General features: G+C 45.1%; 1 protein-coding gene across 1 annotated transcript; it reads left to right on the top strand.

Annotated features, from left to right (window-relative positions):
- The first annotated feature begins 13,023 nt into the window (after positions 1-13,023).
- On the top strand, positions 13,024-14,530 carry LOC108153154 (choline-phosphate cytidylyltransferase A-like). The gene is made up of 3 exons (XM_017282957.2): positions 13,024-13,281; positions 13,364-13,687; positions 13,741-14,530. Exons 1-3 carry the CDS (start codon positions 13,108-13,110, stop codon positions 14,395-14,397), a joined length of 1,155 nt encoding a protein of 384 aa, XP_017138446.1. The 5' UTR covers positions 13,024-13,107; the 3' UTR covers positions 14,398-14,530.
- The last annotated feature ends 7,590 nt before the right edge of the window (positions 14,531-22,120 follow it).

A 22,120-nucleotide genomic window follows, 5' to 3' on the forward strand; every position in this document is an offset into this window, starting at 1 on the left:
AACCACAAAACAATTTAAGTTACCAAACATTCGGGGAACTTTTGCTATTTGTCGCCAGCGACAATTGCAGCGACAACAGACACCAGACAGGCTTTGACTTTGAAAGGAAAATCTCTCCCTGTCTGTGTGTGGGTGGGTGGGTGGTGGGGTGGAAAACTTTTGAGTTCTTTCTTTGTGATTAGGCTTTTCTAGCAACATTCTGACTTTCTCTTTAGAAGAACGAGAGATAGGGAGAGAGAGAGACAGAGAGAGAGAGCAAGTAAAGCCTTCTGGCAGACCCTGTTGTTGATGTGGCACACATGGCGTATGATTGACATTCCCTTCACATCCTTCAACATCCTCCTGTCATTAGATCTCCACTTGAGTGAGTCCTCCGTCCCTTACTGCCACTAAGAGGACACTCGTGGAAGGAGTACTACTTCGTTTAATATGTTTGGACATTGATTAATTGTCAGTCGAGTCGCTCGTTGAGATTTTGCTGGCGGCTCAACAGTGCTTCCTTCTCGCTGGAACTGATTTTCGGGCAGGGTATTCCCCGCTTCGGCGTGCTCGGGTGTGCCCGTTTCCCGTTGATTTGCTTTCGTTTACATTTCATTAGATTCAAATTTGATCATAATCATCATCATTACAGCAGAGGCTGCTGCTGGGGCTGGGGGCTGGGGTTGGGGCTGGGGCTGGGGCTGGGGCTAAGGCTGGGGTTAATGTGCACAGCTGGGTGCCCGTGAAATCAAAAGGATAATAGGATTAGATTAATTACAAATGGCACGGTGACTAAGAGCGTGTACATTGTACATACATACATACATATATCTATCACACGAACAGACTTAGAAAATTAAGCAACGCCCAAAACAGATTAGGAAGGATACATATACAGACATTTGTGTGATGTGCAAAGGGGCAGGAAGCGATTGCCCAAGAGAATTGTGTAGCAGGGCAAAACGAGAATCTCTCACCTATGCGGATCCTCTCCCACACACTTCCTAGCGCCCCCCCCTCCCTACCCTACAGAGCAGGGAGGGCAGGCTATCCATAGGCCAAGGCAGCAGCAACAAAAAGCAAGCCGCTCTTACATGCATAGAAGCTCTTAGCGAAGGTGCTGCGCTCTTAAGTTTTCGCATCCTCTTTAGGGCATTGCCCCTGCACTGACACCACATGCAGTAGGAAGAGAGGATCAAAGATAAGAACTCTTCAAATCCACCTCTTGCTGATGATGTCATCAATGCGCTCACTCCCTCTACGCTCCTAGAGCATAAGCCAAAGCAACAGCACACACACCACAGCACACACACTGCAAAAGCAAAGCCGCTCTCAGCGAAGGTGTTGCGCTCTTAAGTTTTCGCCTCCCTTTTAGGGCATTGCCCCTGCACTCACACCACATGCAAGAGGAAGAGAGGATCAGCAGTAAGAACTCTTTAAAGTAATCTACACACCTCTTATATGCTGATGAGGTCATCTATGCGCTCTCTCCCTGTGACCAAATGCTGTGGGAAGAGCGCTCTTAGCAGACGCATTTTTTCGCAAGGTGAAGCTAAAATTGCGGAAAAATAGTGGAAAAAGTGCGGAAAAATATGTAAAAACCCGCGTGATAAGTGTACAAAAGGCTTACAAAGAAAATCTGCAGGAAAAGCGGTGAAAAATGTTGTGAAAAGCCGCAAAAGTGATTGTAGTGGAAAAACCCCTGGTCCATGTGTGTGGAGAGCCAAGGAATTAGAAACAATTAGAAAAGATCACTGCAAGTGTGAAAACAATTAATTTCAATGTTTCTTTTCACTTGAAAAAAGGTCAGAAAAAGGCAATTGCGTCGCAGTTTTAGCGCTGCTTCCAGCGCACGTTTCCAGCTATGGGAATTTGAGTGGAAAGAAGACGATGCAAAATAACGGCATCATGGCGAGTCTCTTCGCTTGAGTATTTTTTTGCTTTTTTCTGCTGTGAAAGTGAGTGTGCAGTGCAAAAAGTGAGAGAAAGTGTTAAAGTGAGATCAAATTCGAAAAAAATCTACCGCTAGAACTCTATAAAGAGCGTAAAAAGGAACAAGAGAGAGAATATCAGCATCAGCGCCCTCTCTGGATTTGCCAGGAAAGGAATGTAAGGTATTTTTAGCATTAAGGATTTGAGCATTTATTTCGTTATAGCTGTATTAATTTTCGTTTGTTTTATTGGAAATGTTCTGCTAATTAAGTTCTGCTTTAACAGAAGGAAAATTGCTTTCCAGTTGGGGAAAACTTTTCATCTAGCACGAAAAGTTCTTTGGCTCGGTTCGTGAATGTCATTTATGGGGAAACACTTAGGCTTACAACTAGGCCACAATAAGGAGGTGGGTGGTGGGTGGTGTTTGGTGGGAGACAGCGAAGGGAAAGTCAGAGCCATGGCAACATTTTGCAACTAATGACAGAACCACAAACTGAAGTTTCGACAAGTCGCAACACTTTGAATTGACGAACTGCTTGCCACGCGACACATGTGTACATTTCGAGAACTTTGTCTCCTTCTAACACTCGGGCTCCATGCGAGAGTTTTTGGTCGTTTAATCATTTGCATGCAATTTAATAAATCAGTTGGATTGGAGAGTTTTTGATGATTTGTGTATGTTCTCTATGGACTCTATGGGTATGTACATTATTTCTTTTTCTTCGGTATTCCATTTGTCCATCTGGGGCTCAGAACTTTTGGCAACATCTGTTGACCCTTCCCGCCCCATGCATATGATATGTGGAACAAAAGCAATCCCTGACGGGACTCTCTAGGGATAAACTTTACCCAAAATGCAAAGAGTACTCCCTCTCTCTCTCTCTCTCTCTCAGCGTGTGCAAGTAGGCCAAAAGTAAGGGGAAAGCCATCAAAAATGTAGCCATGATATGTGGCATGCAGCATGGGGAAAGCAAAGAAATGTGTTGCATTGTAAACTTTTTAATAAAGCCACAAAATAGCCAGAGAATAGCCAGAGAAAACAGAAGTGTGTGTGTGTGTGTGTGTGTGTGTGAGGGGGACGACGCGTGCCATATGGGAAATGGAAAATGGAAAATGGACAAAACAATATTTGATGCATGACAAATCTGCTCGTAGAAAAATTGTTGTTACAAACAGATAATACAGTGATTTCTCCATACAATGGAGATGCTGCCATCTCGCCATCCCGACAGCCACATTCATGCGGGGCTTTTCTCATGCATATAAAATGCTGGGGAAAAATGCAGATTATAAGAATGTCTAAAGGATACAAAGGATACACATGCATGAGGCGCCAAGAAGAAGGCGAGGATCCCTCCCTTTGTTGGCCCCTCATTAATTTGTATTCATTCACCTTTCAATCTGAATCACGCATTCATTATTCATTCGAAGCGTAAGCACAGAGGGAAGCGGGGGGAACACTCTATCTCCATTTTCTCCACGATTTGCCCGCCGCACACACTCTGCATTCAACATAGATCTAAATCAGCTTTCGGTCTAGCCAATTGCCACTTGCCACGTGCCACGTGCCACAAATGTGTGAAATGTGTCTCCCGCTGCAAACAATTCCCACACATTTCATTCATTTTTTTTGTTGTGTTCTGTTCTGTTTCTTTTTAATTCGCACAAGTGTCGTCCCCACCATGGCACAGGGCACACAACCCCCCCACCCCCCCTCTGACACCAGTGGCAACGTCAACAACAACAACAACAACAACAGCAGCAGCAGAAAGTGGCAACTAGCAGCCGCAAGTGGCAGCGCGGTTAATTGGAAATGAACTCAACAGAGCAAAGGGCACACAGAGAGGCACCATGGGAGAGGCCCATGGCCAGAGCAATGAAAAGGTGATCCCCGTGATGCATCCCTGACAGATGAGAGTTCAACTGGGGGCGAGCTTGAGGAGGCCCGCTCCCACCTGGACAGCGAGCTGTAAAACAGTTTCATGTTTAAGCAATCACTATTTATTGAGAGTTTTCGATCTGCTGGGTGCCGCAACCGCCTTCTGGCCATAGGCTCCACCATAGTGGCTCTTCTTGAGAGGTTGGATCCCATCTGGAGCTTGTCGAGGGGAACATAACGCTTGGCCAGCAGAGGTCTGACCTGCTCCCAGGCATGCCAATCGGCACCGTCCAATTTCGCGGCTGAGGGGCATCGACCACATCCACATAGCCGCCGGAACCGGAGCGGTAGCTGGGCCTGTGGGCCACAACGGCCGAGATGTAGCAGGCCAAGAGCAGGCAGAGGAGACGCATCTACCATTTGTGTTGGCCCGCGATTCGTGTGCTGCCCAGACGGGACCCAAGTCGATGCCCAGTGCCACGGGGCGGATCAGGCACTTTCGGGGTGCCCCGGCAGACTTCAACGCCACCGTCTCCAATTTCTGTGCTGACAGAGCCGAAGCCGGAGAACCAGCCAGCAAGGACTACCACAACCTCCGGGAAGAGAGGCTGGCCGCCCCAGAAACGAGCCCCTGGCTCGGCTCTGGCGCTGGCCACCTCCACTGCACTGCACTGCACTGTATCTGCAAGAGGCCGAATGTGGCACGAACATGTTTGAACAGTCGGTCCGCCTCATACGATCTCTGCGCTGTGCCTCCTGGAAAATTTTTCATTAAACTCAATTTTGATGCGTGAAAAAGAAGTTACACTTTCCAGGGCTATGCCCAAAAAACGTGTTAAATGTTTCACAATTTGTTACAAATTTTGGTTTCGGAATTCAGTATATAAAAAACTACATTTATTTGCAATGAATTTGCACCGATTTTGGGCGAAATATAGCCCAGAGAAGAGTACTTTCGCCTGGTGTGGTAGCCATGTAGAGTACATGTATATGTATATGTATGTAAATATGCATTTTACATGTAGATAGGAATCCTCTGGGCTGGGGCTCTGGTTTTCGCTTTCGCAAAAGACCTTCCTAAACGCAAAAGCAAGTGAAAACCGGAGACTGCTCAAAAAACTCTAACAATTTCCGCAAAAATCGATGAAATGAAAAAGAGTGTATGTCGTACATATCTACCCAATACTCTACACTGCATGCTACATTCTACACATCGGTGTATAATCTTGGTTTATGGGCTATCGAATGCTCTCTGGGGCTTCATTCATTCGTGTTTGTCTAGTTTTTGGATGAGAACTTGTTGCCTTGACCCTTGTTGGTCGTAGCTCCTCGTTGCTGCCACATGCTGTTGCTTCATTAGCAAAAACACGTCCAGAGAGTGGACCAAAATGGGCTGAAGAGGCAGAGCCGAAAGAGGGTCTAAGATGCAGAGGAATTGGGAAAGAGGTGCCTCTGAAGAGGCCCTAAGGGTGAGGGCAAAAGGACACACAAGGGGTTTCAAATCACTCTGACCCCAAAAACACAGGGACCATCGCCTCACAGATGCTGTAACCCGAAACGCAGTCAAATGTCAACAGCTGCGGAAAAGCTGGGGAAAGCCAAGAAAACAAGAGACGAGACGAGACGAGACGAGCTTCGGGGGCAATACTTTTCGACAGTATGACGCCCTTGTGTATCCCACGCCCACATTATGTCTGTGTTTCGCCAGTGTACATAATATATGTACTTAGGCATCGTAGCATGGGCCGGGGGGGAGCATATTTATGCGATTGTGTAGGATGTTTGGACCTCTTCTCGAAGCTCCTCATTATTAAATGCCAGGGCAGAGGCGCCTTAGATGGAGCCTTTGAAGTCCTCGCCAGGACGACTGGAATGTGGAAGGTGTGGCAGCTGCTGGGGAAATAAGCCTCGCAGATGCCACCGCCGTCGATGAATCTGAATCTCCAGCTAAATGGTTTAGTGGGGGCTTATTTTGAATGTATTTCCCGTGGGTTCAAAACAATAATTTACTTGATTTCACGCGCCTCCAAGGCGGCGGCTCCAACCTCCCATCCTTCCATCCTTCTATCCTCCCATCCTTCGGAGTGTAAATGGATACCAAATGGAAAGCAAATTGTGTGGAATTATGATTATTGTTGCGATTACTAGTTCTCGGGGTTGGGTGTTGGTGGCGTATCACTCGCTTAATTGCTTTTTCCTCTGACATTAGCTAATGAAAAGTGTCCCTGCCGTAGCCAGGAAAAGCGCCACGAAGGAGTTGCCAAGAAAAGTTGCAGAAAATTGGCTTTACCTTCGATGCGAAAATTGCCAAAAAACTTGTCCCTTTCCAGCAATAAATTTGCTTAAAAATCATGCAAAATGGTAACAGATTTCCCTTCCCATACGATACACGATATACGATATTCGATATACGATACGATGTATATTTTCAAACAGGATTCCTTTTTCTTTCTAATTGATTCATGAGATAAAAAAAGGCAATTTTCGATGTAGAGAAAAAGTTTAGCGAGCTAGAGAAACTTTTGTGGATGAAAGATGTTAATCCCCTGAGGCCCCCCCTCCCCCCCTATAACATATGCCTGCCCGTTGACGTCATACTCCCTTTTGGCCAGAGAACAATGGAAAGTCGGCTTCAACAAGTGTTTGCAAAAATGCAAATTGTTGTCCCAAGTAGTTTGTGGCTATATCTACATATTTAACTACAAATACATGCATGTATCTACACATCTACACATAGATACATCTTTAATACATGCATATATCTTTTTCGTATCTTTATTATGGATTATGAAAATGGAAAAATAAGGCAAATGTGCGGTATTTGCATAATTGATATTTAAAATACAAATTGAAAAGCATAAGAAGATGGCCATGCCCCTTGAGAGAGAGAGAGAGTAATATGTCTCCTGGTCATATATATTAATTGAAAAATAATATACATCAATGAAGGATATGGCCAAAAGGGTTTGCCACTGGACTCCGCCCCTTTCTGAGAGTGTGGGAGTGGCAACGGAGGAGTCCTGAAACGTTGAGTGGCGCCTGAGCTGCTTTTGCAGGGCCGCCACCCTCCACCGCATGTGTGGATCTGTGGCATTTTGACGATTTTGCCTCCGGGAAAATGCAGTCGAGTGCATGGCCAAAGAGACGGCCCAACCAAGAGGGAAAGAGCAGTAAAATTAAGCGAAAGAGAAGGGACTATTGTGAGAGAGCGAGAGGACTATTGTGGGCCAAAGTAGGGCCGACAGAGAGAGAGGCAGCAGATAGTCATTTACTCAGTGGAAAAGTTAATGATGCTGCCAAACAGCACAGCACGGCACGGCACATCTTTCAAACATTTACTTTTGTAATTAAATTTGCAACAACTGTGTGAGTCGTCATCCTGCCTGCCTGCAACACACCAAAGGCGGAAGGAGGAAGTGCTCCGCGCCTCTATTTGGGGCGTCATTTAATATGTAATTAAATGTTTATCATCTCCTCGCGACACAAAATTACCCTGTAAAGCCCCCAATGGGAGCTCCAAGGAGGTTGGACCCATCTCCGATGAGAGTATTTCAGAGATTTCGACGAGACTTTGCCCCTAAATGGATATTCTGTGCCTTAATAAAAATGCATAAAATATTAACTATTAAAAGCCGTCTGTAACCCAAACAAAGGGCTCGTTAAATGACATGTGTTGCCTGATTAAATGTTGATTTATAGTTTATTAAATGGCAAAAAGGTCTTTTGTTGCAGAAGTTCTCTGGCATTGAAATGGGAATTAAAATCATAATTAGATCAGTAGCTTTTTTTTTAATTTTTTGTATAAACAAAATACATAAACTATGCAACAATTACCCCACAAATTAAATTAAATTAAGCAGAATTTTGAGTGCATTTTAAATGCATTTTCAGCTCCAATTAAATGAATAATGATTAAAATCCGTGTTTTGTTGGGAAAAACCTATCTATGGAAACACTAGGAAAATTCAGTGAAATTGATATGAATATTAATTAAGGAATCCGTGAATTAAATAAACTGTAAAAAGTGGGAGGGGTAGATGAAAAAGTAGCCTGAAACAGGATAAATCAATGAACTTTTTTTTAAAAACTTTTCTCTTCATTTTTATATTTTTTTGCATTGAAAAATATTTTTTTTTCTTTACAAAAAATTAAAGAATATTTTTTGAAAATTTCATTTCCCAAAAATGAGCTCCGAATGCAGTGTTTTTGTTGTTGTTGTGGGGTTCCTCTAATGTACTTTGCCCCCAAAATTTGGTCTTAAAGCACGAGACGGGACCTGCGACCCTTTTTTCAGTTGCCTTTCTTTTTCTTTCTTGGCAAAATAAATATTTGGCGACACTTTTTTGTGTCGCGGCATTTGTTTTGGCCTTAGTTCTCTGCTCTGCTCTGCTCCGTTTTGTTGTTGGTTTTTTCAAGGGCAGAGCAGAGCAGAGGAGAGACGGACGGAGTGGCCATCATCATCATTAGAGACAACCCACGTTTCTTGTCGCTTGTCTAGCCGCTTGTCTCATTTGTTATTTCGACAGTACAGTTTTTTTATTTTTTTGTGCCCAAAGGCAAAGGGATTCCGGCAAAACTTTTGCCTAATTAATGGCAAATGTTGGCCAAAAACCCCACTTAAAATGATCGATGACAGCAGCGAAAACAACAGCCAAAACAACAGCCAAAACAAAGCCAAAACAAAGCCAAAACAAAGCCAAAACAAAGCCAAAACAAAGCCAAAACAAAAGCCAAAATTGTTTAATGAAAATGCAAAAAAACATGCTAATAAAATGTTTGCCATAAGGGGGAAAAACTGAGGAAAATTACGAATTGGTTGCCCTAGAATATGTTTATCTATGATGATGATGGAATGCGGAAAGTTTTCCTCGGCAGGGGCTTGTCTATAAATAAATGGCCAACATTGGATATTGTTTCCGATAAAAAATACATAAATTTGTACAGCTAAATTGCGATAAATATGTATTTCCCATTTCATGTTTGTGTTGTGTTTAGTTTTCTTCTGTCTAATCGTTGGCCTGTCCTACATTTCCCTCTGGTTTTCCCAAAAATCCAAAAACTTGCCTTGCTCTCCATTTCCCGCCAGCATTTAGGGGGGGGGGGGGGGGTCTCCGCTTATCTGATTATTGGCAACGAATAGGGCTTGCCACATGCAGCCTGACAACATGCCGCATGATTTTCTTCATCATCGGAGACCACCAACAGGCGGCCATAATTTTGTTAGTATCGTGGCTGGTGGATGCAGTGCGGTTCTAGGACTCTAATTGATTCGTTTTGGGTGCGCAATGATTGGTGTTTTTTTGGGTGGGGTGGGGGGTGGAGGGGGCAAGGAATGTCCATCGATCAGATGCCTCGCTTGCTGGCTTGCTGGCCTGCTGGCTGTTCATTAAATGTGTCATAAAATGCTGGCCCCCCCAGCAAATAATCTAATTAAGAGAAACCCCCTCCCCCCCTCCTCCCCAGAAATCAGAATCAGATTTAGAGCCAAGCCAAGCCAAGCCAAGGCTCATAAATAACGTAAATCTGAGGCCAGAAGGCAAGTCATTAAATTTATGGCCACTGACCGATGAAAATCAAAGCATTTAATTTGGATTTTAATGGCCAGCAAATCCCTGTTTGGTCCTTGGTCCTTGGTCCTGTGCAAATAGCATGGAAAATGAATGGAAAAACAGCGCCTAGAGAGAGCCGGACTTTTATTAGCAATTAGCATATTCTACGATTAATTGGTAAACAACGAAAGGAGTCGAGTCGAGTGATTATCGTCGCTCATTTGCCAGTGGAAGGATCCGCAAGGATAACCCATAGATGGTGATCGATTTGGGTCCCATTTCCTTGCCAAATGGCAAATGGAAATTGGAAAATGGTAAATTAATTGGGGGAAAAACGTTGAGGCTATTTACACTTTTGATTCGCATTTGATTGCCGCACGATAAAGTAAGAGACAACAAATGTCGCCCTCTCCCTCTCTGTCTCTGGTTTTAGTTGAGCAAATATTCGGATTTTCCCTGTGCATAGTTTTCGCCAATTCCATGGCTGTCCGAAGTGGAATTTTTTGGCTTAATATTGAATACTTAATGAATGATTCAATGAAGAGTCTCTAAATGTCTCCGAATGTTAATCCCCTCTCTCTCTCTCTCCCTCCCTCTCTCGAACAGCTCCCTGAAAATGCACTTTATGTGAATTTTATGTAAATTAATGGCACTTTAAATACAACGATGCCGGGCCCTGGGCGTGGCCAAGGGGGCGTGGATCAGGGTGATGAAAGTGTAATACAATCCGACAGATGGTCGTAATTAATTTGTAAAGCGTGCCAGTAAGTAAGATGACACTTAAGATTGTGCTCGTGATTGAATGATTGAAATGCCCCAAGATTATTGACTTTCCACTAAAAAGCATTTTCCTTTGATTTTCCCACATAATTGATGGAAAATATGCCGCCAGGCTTTTGATTTTTCTCCATTGCTGGATAATTAATTTCCAATTGATTTTAAGGACTCGGGCATCTAGATTATGCTCCCCAGCAGCAGCTTTAAGCCAAGTTCTTGGCGCTTTACCCGGAGCATTTTCCGCAGATTTTTCCGCATCTTCCGGCTTGCAGTTTTGCGGACGCAATATTTTGGCCAATTAGCGGATTAAATTGTAATTATAATCACTCCGGAGAGAGAGAGGAGGAAAGGAGAGCAGCTTGGGTTTTTGCATGTCCAGCCGTAAATCTCGTGACCAACTGCCGGCAGTAAGCTTTTTTGCCACTCTTATGGCTACATCCTCCACTTCCTTCCTTCCTTGCTTGTTCGTGTGGCACCTGCTGGGGCACAGCAGCATTTATTTGTTTTTCTTCTTCGATGTTTCTCCATTTGTTTTGTGTACTCCTCGTCCATGTCCTGCGATTATCTGCCGAGTGGCGAGACGCGACAGAGTGCCGGAGTGGTTTATGTTAATAAGTTAGCCCTCCGCAGATTGTTTAAATCCGAAAATGCAATCATTGTTTATGACGCCCCGCAGTCCAATTTCGGACACGACTACAAATCGCATCCAATCGATGCGAATTTATGCAGAATTATGCCCCCTCGCCCCGCCCCCGTTGGGGCGTATCTGCTTTTGTGGTAATTTGAGCGTATTCGAGAGCGCAAAATGAGGCTAAGATGTTAATCTTATGCTTGTTATTCTAGAAGGTAAATAGAGAAGGGCTTTGTGCTTCTTGGAGTCTCTTAGAGTCGTTTTCCTCGCAGGACATGTCTTTGGCAAAGTAAAACCTTCCAGGGAACGTTTCTGGGGATTTCCTATGATCCAAAATCATTCTTTATTCCATCCCCCAAAGAAAAAACCCCCTAAAAACTCATTAAATTCCCTTGGTTCTCCCGCCCCTGCTGCAAATGGTAGACTGAAATTCGAATTTAAAGCCAACAGCAAACATTGGCTGGCATTTTCCCCCACTGGAAATGGGAATGGAAATTGGAGAGTACTATCAAAAATGTACAAATAAATTAACCGACTTAGCGCCAAAGCTAACAAATTAAGTGCAGAAATGTACACCCGAAAACACCCACCCTCCCCCTCCCCCTCCCCCCATTGGGTGTGTTTGTGTGTGTGTGTATTCCGCATTGCCACGAGGGGTGCTCAATGTATTCCTGGCTTTATTCGGAGCCCAATTAAATGTTTGGTATTTTCTGTGATATGCCTCTGCATTTAATTTTTTAATTTTAATTTAATTTTAATATTTATTAAAGAAAACATAATTTCTGTGATGTGCCGCTGCACTTAATTTTTTAATTTTAATTTAATTTAATTTTAATATTAATATTTATTAAAGAAAACATTGATTTTCTCCCAAATTTGTTTGTGGATTTTTAAGATCAGCTTTGTTAAAATTTTAAGGCTAGAGCATATGGCAAGACGGTGCAAAATCAGCTGTGGTGCCCCAAAATATCGATCGATGTGAGGGGGAAAATTGGGGCATCCCTGGGTGGATTTTCCATGATCGAAAATGTGGCCATCACACAAAAAGTGTGGCCCGTGTCGCTAAGAGTCATGGATATGTATATGCTTTTGATTTTGAGCCCCACCATGAAATGCATGCCCCAAATGCCACAAAAGCCTTGTTTTTAAAGTGCTCTGCTGCTGCGCTTTTTTTCTTAGCCCCCTTTTACTTCCATTTTGTCTGCCATGCACTGCCAGATACGATACGACGGCTGCTTTAAGGCCGAAAGTGCCCCAAAAACCTCGTGGAGAATAAAATAAAAACAAAAAAAAAGAAACGCATTTTCAATCATCAGAAATATAAATAGCAACCTGTGTACGTTTTACAAATTTGAGGATGTTTTTCGGAGCGAACACAGACCTCTCTCCCCCCCCTCCTGGTCGCCACTGCCCCGCCGCTCATCATTGATTCAGTTTTCTAGTGCAAATTACATTTCGAATGTGTGTGCATCCGCAGACAGCAGCGGAAACAACAGACACAGGCACGAGGGGGGGGGGGGGGAGGGGGAGGGGGGAGGCTCTAACAGGTAACGGTAAAGAAAAACAGGAAGAATAATGGGCGGTGAGCAGAGGGAACAATGATAAAACGGCAGAAAAAGCTAGAAATAGTAGAAAAAGGGAGATAAAAGGGGGGACAGAGGGGGAACAAAAGGGAGGAAAGCGGAAGTTGTTATGCAAATGTTCCATTAAATGTTCTCTTTTGTTGTTGTTTTTTGTGCGAGGCGGACCCAGGGGGCGGGGAAGGGAGTTCCGTTCCATGCCCCTTCCCCCCCCTCCCCCCTTCGACTGTGGAGTGTTCCATTAGGCGGCTGCTGGCGGTATCTAAATATTTGCCATTCGCATTGGACACCATATGAAAGGACTCTGTTGTTGTTGTTGTTGTTGTTTTTGTTGTTTTCTTAGCCGTTTGAAATACTTTCCCCCGATTAAAGATTCACTGGGGAGTCGTAGAGCAGCGCCTTTGGCTAGGGCTTGCCTTCGATGTGATTTCCCATCTGCTGTATTTGCGAGAATCGCTTACAGTCCATTAGCTCTTTTCAGGTGCTGCCCCCAAGGCCCCCCCCCCACTCGAAACACAAGCAGAGCACACACAACGAGCCAGAGAGGGGTGGGGGGGGAGTATCTTGAGAAATGGCAGATCCTTGGGGCCCCCCTATAGAGGGCAACCTGGATCGGTCACAGTGTGCCGAGAATTTTGTGCGCGTGTGTGTGTGTTTATCTAGTGCCTATTATTCAGTCAAATACCGGCTAGCGTGACGAGCGGTTCAGTTTTCCTGTAGCTCTCTGAAATTTATATATATATATTTTTTTTAAATTTATTTTCAATATTCTAAACCAAAATGGATCAAAAAATCGAACCCAACTCTTCGCTGCTCTCGGGATCGGGGCGCTCAACGCCCTCCTTTGATGGATTCCAAATGGATGATCCTGAGACAAAGGACCCGGAGCCGGCAGTGGCCTTTGAGACCCAATACCCGGCCATGTCCCTGTACGACGTGAACCTGGATAAATACGTAAGCGTGGACACCAGACACCAGACACCAGACACCACGGTAACCTTTTGCCATGACCCCTGCCGCCGCCCGCCGCCCGCAGCCCTTTTGCCAGCCCTGCCCCTTCGCCACCGATGCCAGGGCCCTGGAGGAGCTGGTGGCCTGCGACTACACGCAGCGCATCAGCCACGAGATGGCCCGCTCGGGGCAGGCGATGCGTCGCGTGCGCGTCTATGCGGATGGGATCTACGATCTGTTCCACCAGGGCCATGCCCGGCAGCTGCTCCAAGCGAAGAACATCTTTCCGAACGTCTATCTGATTGTGGGCGTCTGCAACAACGATCTGACGCTCAAGATGAAGGGCCGCACCGTGATGAACGGCTTCGAGCGCTACGAGGCAGTGCGCCATTGCCGCTACGTGGATGAGGTGAGTGGCCATCCCAACCAAAGGGAAGCATTCCGATAACCGTTCGACCACAGATTGTGGCCAATGCCCCCTGGACCCTCACCGATGAGTTCTTGAATGAGCACAAGATCGACTTTGTGGCCCACGACGACATACCCTATGGCGGGGAAGGGGGCGTCAACGACATCTACGCCCATCTGAAGGCGCGCGGCATGTTTGTGGCCACCGAACGCACGCCGGGTGTCTCCACCTCGGACATTGTGGCACGCATCGTCAAGGACTACGACCTGTTTGTGCGCCGCAACCTGGCGCGCGGCTACACCGCCAAGGAGCTGAACGTGTCCTTTCTCTCCGAGAAGAAGTTCCGCTTCCAGAACAAGATGGACGAGCTGAAGGATCGCGGCAACATGGTCAGGTGCAGCTTCCTCGCCCGCTGGGAGGCCAAGTCGCGCGACCTGATCGAGGCCTTCCTGCAGGCCTTCGGCCGCGAGCGCCTCTGCTCGATCTGGCGCGAGTCCAAGGGCAAGCTAATGAGTATCTGGGGCTCGGCGGCATCGCTCGAGGCCGGCGCCATCGACATTTCCGATTCCGATGACGAGTACGAGGACGCCCAGGGAGAGGCTGTGGCCGAGAGCGACAGCGGCCTGGAGACGGCGCGCTGGCACGACTCCGTGGCCCCCAATCTGAGCCGTTCCAGCAGCTCCCCCGAGGTGGTGACTGGCGTCTGCTGAGGATCGCAGGCCGTGAAGGTGTTTTGTTTTTGTTTGTGTTAATTGTTGAATTTTCCTCTGGATGCCACCCAAAACACACACACAAACAGACGCCACAGAGAATTATTAAAGGGTAGTCCAAGGATCGCTGCAATCGGAGGGTCTTTTCCCCCAAATCCCAGGACACTTTAAGGCGAACAGCGGCTGGTCGGAGGTGGAGTTTCTCCTCCTTTTTCGCAATCCCAAGGCCATCGTTGACGTTGGCGCTGCCGCAAATGCAAAATATAAAAGAAATTGAACGAAAATTGGCTCCAAGGAAAGTCGAACGGCGAGTGCCCTGTGGAAATTGTGCGACAACGAAATGGAACCATTACCCGAGAGCCCATCAAATATCTAGGGAACCTACCCTAGGATGTTCCGACTTTAAGGACTCTTTTTTTTGAATGCAAGACGATGAGATTTGGCCATCGATTGGGCCATCAATTCGCCAGCTTCTTCCTTTCTCTATAGTGATTGAGATGGGCGGAAAGATCCGTCACCTATCAATCCTTGCCACTGCTCCTCCCTGTTCCTTTCCTTGCGACGGAACCCAACAAATTGTCATCTTGCCAGCAGCTACGAAATTTGCATGTTGCCTTTGCCCCTAAAAAAATGTTTCTTCTCTTTTGTTTTATGAAAATTTCATTCATATTTTGGCAAATTGCCCGCTTCCTCGCGCGGCAAGCGGCATGCGGCATGCGGCATGCGGCACGCGATACATGCAATACCACCAAGATGTTGCCACCGAAAAGAGTCCTTCTGGGTGCTGGAAAATCTACTCTAATGGCACTTTAGAGTTAAGTGAAAATTCGGAAGCTCTTCTGGTTTCGGGTTTCGGGTTTTTACCAGAGCAAAGGACTGGCAACGATGGGCTAAGGGATGCCCAGGATGGGATGTGTGGCAGTGTCCGCTAATTAATTGTTACACATACGCCGTGTTGCAGGACTCTCGGGGGGGAAACGGGCAACATCCTCTCCTGCCAGAGACAGACTTTCAAGCGCCCTGCGCACCCCCCCAGAGGCAGCTCCCCAGCAAAGCGGAGCACAAAAACCAGCTTTCATTGTGCCACAAAATGTACGAATCAACGAAAAGAAAACTATTTATGTTCTTTGGCCATAAACTAGCTTCAATGGCCAAGAGAATGGCCATAACCATAATGCAATCAACTTGAGAATCCACTTGAAAATCGTCTCCTTTTGTGGCGGTCGGTGGCCAGTGGCCAGTGGCTTTTCATTCAATTTTCCTTGTACCTTTGACATTTTCTTTCGGGGGTTTCTATTGTTCTTTTGTTTTTGTGCGGCTTAATCAATTGTATCTTTCGCTTGATTGCGTTCGCTTTACTCCTTTTACTCCTTTTTGTGGCCTATCGAATATCAGGCCACAGCTCAAGACCGATATATTTTGTATATATTTTGGCTAACGTTTGTGGCTTGGCCTGCAGCAATTATTACGGCAAAACTCGGATATATTTTCCATTGAAAAAGTGAATTTATTGAAATTTAGTTGCAGAACTGCTTCCCCCCCCTCCCCCCCCAATCCTCTGAATCAAATATTAACTCACACAAAATTCATGGCATCTTCTAATTGTTGGAAAATTGCATTAATTTATTATTTAAAGCCCAGACTCTTCTGTTGCCGCTGCCGCTGCTGCTGCAAACAATTTTCCAGCATGAAAATGTATTATTCAAAAAGCTGCTGCTGCTGCTGCTTCATCAGGAAAGTCAGGCAAAGGTTTAACTTGGGCAAAAGCTTGGGGGCTGAGAGCTTGGGGCCAAAGTGTTTCCATAGTTTTTGCCCCTTCGAGGAGGAAATTCCATGAGAAATGCCGCTTGCAGCGCATTTTTTGACTAATTTATGTGTTTTTTTTTTTTGGGTGGTTGGGGGGGTGGGGCACAACAACTTTAACCTTCAGTCAATTACCGAAAGTTAATGGCCATTTTTGGTTTTTTTTGTGCCATTTCTACTGCCAAAAAGGCCGGAAACAATTTTGGCTCGTGGCCTCCCATTTCTCCCATTTGCCAAGACTTACGGCTTGTTAATTATTTACATCAAACACAATTCCCCCCCCCCCCCCCCCCCCCCCCCCCCCCCCCCCCCCCCCCACGGTCAAAGGCATTTCATTCGCACACCCCAAAATGTGGCATTCGCGTCTGGGGAAAATTAGTGGGGCATAACGGTGCCTTAAAGGTGCACAAAATCATAAAGAATGTATGAAATACCCTTCCCGGAAGATCTCTCGCCAAAAAAAAGGACAAGTATTTGCTAATGCAAGTCCCCAAAAGCCCCTCTGGTGGCCCACACTTGACATCACTTTCAAGTTATTTTCTACGCCAAAAAATGCCAATCCCAATACCAAATCCCAAATCCCAAATCACCAAAAACAAAAACAAAAAAACATTCATAATTCCAGCGAGCAAAAAGGACGAAAAAAAAATACCCCAAAAGATGTACTTCAAAGCGGCAGAGCACATTTCGTGGCCAAAACTAATGCATTGGGGAACAGGGACAGCGACAGGGACAGCGACAGGGCCAGGACTCACTCCGTTTAAGCCATTGGAGCGCGACATTAAAGCTAGAGACAGGGACAGAGGGGGAGCCAGAGACAGAGAGAGGGGCACAAATCTGTTGACCGAAAGGAAATCTCAGTTGCCCGACAATTGACAGTAACATGAAAAGCGCAGCAGCAAAAGGAGCAGCGGGAGGACCAGGAGCAGGAGCAGCAGGACCAGGAGCAGCAGCAGCAGGAGCAACATTTACAGTGAAAAATCGTTCTGCCGCTGCTGCTGATGGTGGTAAAAACCAATTATATGTAAGCCTGGCTTTTAGGACAGATGTTGCCACTGCCACAGACTGTTGCCACTGCCACCATGGCCGTAATTTGACAAAGATTGAATATCCCAATGTATGTAATTTTCAATTTGGAACAGAAGTTCGAGCCGAACGTGCGACTGACCAGAACGTCAGACCGAAACATTAAGCTGGTTTATTCCTGAATTATTTAGACAGGACATTAGGCTGGTCCTCAGGTTTCTCAGTCACTGCTCGAATGTCCTGCCATTAACTTTAATTGCAACTGAATCGGAGCCACAGCCACGTGTGGCAGCAGCAGCGGCAGAGGCAGAAAGCAGTCTGTGCGGCAGTTAAATGCGAGTATACTTGAGTGCCGATTAATCTGGCCCTCAAATATACACACAATCTACGAAGATGACTAGTAAGTTAGTTAGTGTTTACTGGCCAGGATTACTTACAATCTTGCATCATTTATAATCACAAAATGTCAAAACGAGCTCGATTTAATGTACTTTAAAATGGAAATTAAAGCCACTGAAGAACTAATGCCTAAAAGTGGGAATAAACTGTTCAAAATAGATTTTTTGAAAGTCGTTTAAAAGTGCATAAAACTTTAACTTTCGGTGGTTAAATCTTCTGGTATATCCACTCTATCGATACGAATCCAAAATCGAAATCCAAGCGAAAGGTCGTAGAATTTTCCATCTAAATCTTACATTTTTGTGGATATCAGTGCTTCAGATGTGGAGTGAAAGTTTTAAAGTGCCCAAAGTCGCGGTTTTTGAATTTTTAAATTGAATTTTAGGGGTAAATTCCTAAATCAAAGAATGAGGAAGGAAAATACTCGTCCCGGCCTACAAGGTAGTTTTTGTCTCGTGCTGAGCAAATTCCAAAAGTGCCAGTGTGTCGTACAGTGTTATTATAGTCGTTTTCTGATACTTGGCCAGTAATTGATTTTTTCTAGTATTTTCTGTTATTTTTGTTTTCACCATTTCTTGTTTTCGTAATATTTTTTATGTTATATTTCCACCATAATTTTTGAAAAGCTTTGTTCTAGTATTTTTAGATATTACTCGAATATTTTGCTTGTTTTATTCCACTATTTTTTGGTATTTTATAGATTTTAAAGACTTAACGGAAATGTTCTGGTATTTTCTAATACATATGTACATATGTATGTATGTTCTGATGTTTAATTTTTAAATTGTATTTTCTGGTATTTTTATAATATTTTCCTAGTATGTTCTAGTATTTTTCGTAATATTTTCTAGTATTTTTCGTAGTATTTTCTAGTGTTTTTCATAGTATTTTCCATTATTTTTCTTAGCATTTTCTATTATTTTTGTAGTATATTAAGCATGGTATTAAACCTCGTGGTATTTTTCTAGTATTTTCCTGGTATGTTATAGTATTTTTCGTAGTATTTTCTAGTGCTTTGTAGTATTTAAAGCCTTCTGGTATTTTTCGTAGTATTTTCTAGTATTTTTGCAGTTTTTTAAGCCTAGCTTCCGTTTACTTGTTTCCGTACACTTTACGGAAGCTTTTATAGCGAATTAGCAACATTCACCCTTGAATTTCAGGCCAAATAAGAAGAAATGTAGGTTGAATCTGGCGACAAACCTCCAAGATGTCTCCAGAAGTCTGTAAACATGTGAAAAATCCTATTTCAAAGAGTATCTGCAACCATTTCGCTTATCAAAATTCAAAGAGTGTCTTGAACCGGAGATGTATCTCCATGCAAAGGTGTATCTTCGTGGCACTTGTGTGTCTTTTCCTCATGAAATTGAACTTTTGAAGTGACGTGGATGTAAGTTTGAGTATTTGAACATTTTGAGTATTAGTTTCCCACTCAGCAAACAGGCAAACGATGCAAACAATCTGCTTAGCGCTTCTCGCACACACAGAGCGATTATCCTTTTGATGTGGCAATGAGGCAAGTGAGGCAAATGAAGCGCACACGCACAGTGCCACTGGCAGAGCGGATGGATTCTTGCCACAGTTATTGCCGCTGCCACTGCCAGAGCCAACAAAATCACGTAATTACGTTAATGAGAGGCTCATTAGATGCCCTGATGCTCTGATTCTGCTCCGCGATGAGGAATGGGATTTGTTCGCCGGTTAAGTGGTTGACTTTTGTAGCGAACAGAATTTTAAAGCCCTCACCTGCCATCCGCTGCCATCCCCTGCCATCCCTTGTCCTGCAATAAGTTTGCATGGGAAAAAGCAGCAGCAGCAGCAGGTATTAGTGCTGAAGGGCTTTTCCCTGGACGCATATAAGATATGTGGCACGGAATGAAATACGGCTGCTGCTGCTGCAGGCATCCTCCAGGGTCCGGTTACAGAGCTCTGGACACCGAGCTGTGGAAGTCATGTCAGTGTGGCAGTGGCACAGCTGCCGTGGCTAATTGTAGACAAATCCATTATGCAAATGGCAGGACAAGAGCTCCCCTAGAATCCCCGACATTTAAGCGCCTCGGCTTGCACCACGTTCTGGTAAAAAACAGTGAAAAAAAGGGAAAGAAAAAAAGGGGGAAAAGAGAGAGGGTCCCGCACGCATTGCCATGGCATTCGGTTGCCAACGCACGAGCCTCTGGTCCTGCCAGGAGCTAGGCACAGGCTTCGAGTTCGTAGGAAGATTAATCTCGTTTCACGGGGAGGCGCAGAGCCGGAGCCAGAGCCAGAGGCGCCTCCTCTCTCCCTCCCGCATGCCTCGCATCAGTGGAGAGTTTTTCCAACGCGTTGAAGGTCTCCTCACCATCATCAACCCTTTGAAGAGCACAGCAGAACAGCAGTTTTTCTCTCTCTCCTTCTCTCTCTCTGTATCTGTGTGTGTAAAGTTTTTCAATCAATTTCAAATGAAAAGTTTTGAAGCGGCCACCAGGAAGCAGAAGCCAAGGAGAGCCAAGGAGGCGCCCCTCGCCCACATTCTAAGAAGGCGTAGAGCGAAAAGCGAATCATAATAACGAGTCGAGTATATTGTCTTTAATGAATGATTTATATTGTGTTTTGGGGCCAATTTAGATGCAGATATCGGGGGATTGTCTGTTGAAAGAGAATGAAAAGGGGAATCACATCTGGACTGCAGTTGATTCTGTCTGTGGAAAGTAGAAAATACTCTATGGAAAAAGGGACTATAGGCCCAAAGGAAAGGCCTAACCGCATACCTCATAGAAACCTCTGTTGATCTGTGAAGAAAGTGGAATAAAAGACATTTTGCGAGAGACAGCAGCTGGCACTTTCGTTTTCTGGCTGGTTATTGGCTGGTTTGGATACCCTGTAAGGGTCCAGGCATGTCTTCACATTACCATTAAATGTTCTTGAAACAAAGATCTATCCAAAAATATGCAGAGTTTGCAAAAATTATAGTTTTGTGGGCAACATTTCTTCTAGACTTCTAGTTCTAGAGTAAAGGACATCTCATAGTCCAAAGACCATATGCCTTCCACTTTTGGGCCTCCGCATCTCGCCGGAATCCTTCGTGCCGTTCCGAAGTCGCAGCACGTTCCAATAATTGCCAAAGTTTTAGCCATTTTTTTTTGTCCGCCTTAACTGCTTTCGATAAAATGTGTTTATGAGAGCGAGCCTTCTTTCTCCGCCTCTCCTTTGGCCTCCCGCCTCCGTGGCTCCCCGCTGCTGCTTTTTATGGCCTTTCGAAAGAGAAAGAGCCAGAGATTTTTGGTTATTCAAAGGCCAAAAGTTTTCCCGGGGAACTCATATTTAATTGAGCAACGGATAAAATTAACAGTGGAATGGAAGTGGCAGGGGCAGGGGCAAGGGCAGGGGCAGGGGCGGGGGCAAGGGCAGGGGCAGTGGCAGTGGAAGAATGCAATTGTAGCTGTCAAAACGCGAGAGCATTAATTACAAATATCCTTGTGGGGGGTGGAGGGGAGGGGGAAAAAGAGGGAGGACAATGGCCCTCGAACTTCACTTGAAGGTAAACCCAAAGGCAGGCGTCAATTGAGTTAATTAGGAGATTAAAAGGGGGCAAGTAACCTTCCCTTTGAACGGGTTAATAATTCAATGAGACCCTCGAAAATCGTGAAAAGAGAAAGCCAATGAGGTAGAGAGCGAGATGATTATTAAACGGGAAAAGGGGGGGAAAAGAAATGATTGTGATTAAAATTCGATGGAGAACAGATAATGCTTGGAGTGAATATTGCTCGCTGGAGACTCGAAAAGAGGAATCTGTCCCCAGGAAGGGGAAGTACCAGGAAAAGTGTTGCTCCAAATCCCAGCTGCCAAATGGAGTGTTCCCAAGTCCCCTTTTTGAGAATTTAGACCGCAGGTACAGCCCCCCCCGGGTTGGTCAGACAACCATTTCGTCCATGGCTTATCAAGGATAGAGTCCCTGGAGTAATCGTTGCTATTTTCCCCGAAACTACGATTCTTCGAAGAAGAACTGCAGGAAAAGTTGCGGCACACACAGAGAACTTTCCCTTTGCGGCTCTCCGTCTCTCCCGACTGCTGCTCCTCGTCCTGCTGCCCACTGCCCAGTGCCCAGTGCCCCCTGTCTTTTGCGAGACGCCTCCTTCATGTTTCGAGACTGTTGTTTGGGCCATAACTTTGTTTGTGGCCCATTTCTCATGCTTATTGTTTTGAATTCCATTACATACCGCTCTCCCTCTCCCTCTCCCTCCCCCTCTCCTGCTCTCTCTCTCTAAACTTTTCCCTGCTGCGGTTTTTTCTTCAATATTTACATTTTTTTGTTTTTTTTTGTTTTTTAGGGCTAATGCAAATTAAACTTTTTTGTTGAGATACGTTCGCTCTCCCATAAAGTTGTGCTCTCTATTGGTGGTCACATTCTGCTGCTTAAATGAAAAATAATTGGAAAAACTTTCCCCAAATTATTCGCCGAACAGAGCAGAGCAGCCCTTCCCTTGGCTTTTCCCAGAAATAAACACACATTTTTGCCGTT

This window comes from Drosophila miranda, chromosome XR (assembly GCF_003369915.1).
Source record: "Drosophila miranda strain MSH22 chromosome XR, D.miranda_PacBio2.1, whole genome shotgun sequence".
Taxonomy (NCBI): domain Eukaryota; kingdom Metazoa; phylum Arthropoda; class Insecta; order Diptera; family Drosophilidae; genus Drosophila; species Drosophila miranda.

Excerpts from the sequence above, each read along its gene's own strand:
- LOC108153154 (XM_017282957.2), top strand. The coding sequence starts at position 13,108 with ATGGATCAAAAAATCGAACCCAACTCTTCGCTGCTCTCGGGATCGGGG. Across the intron at positions 13,282-13,363 it reads ACGTGAACCTGGATAAATAC|CCCTTTTGCCAGCCCTGCCC; the intron begins GTAAGCGTGGAC and ends CGCCGCCCGCAG. Across the intron at positions 13,688-13,740 it reads ATTGCCGCTACGTGGATGAG|ATTGTGGCCAATGCCCCCTG; the intron begins GTGAGTGGCCAT and ends GTTCGACCACAG.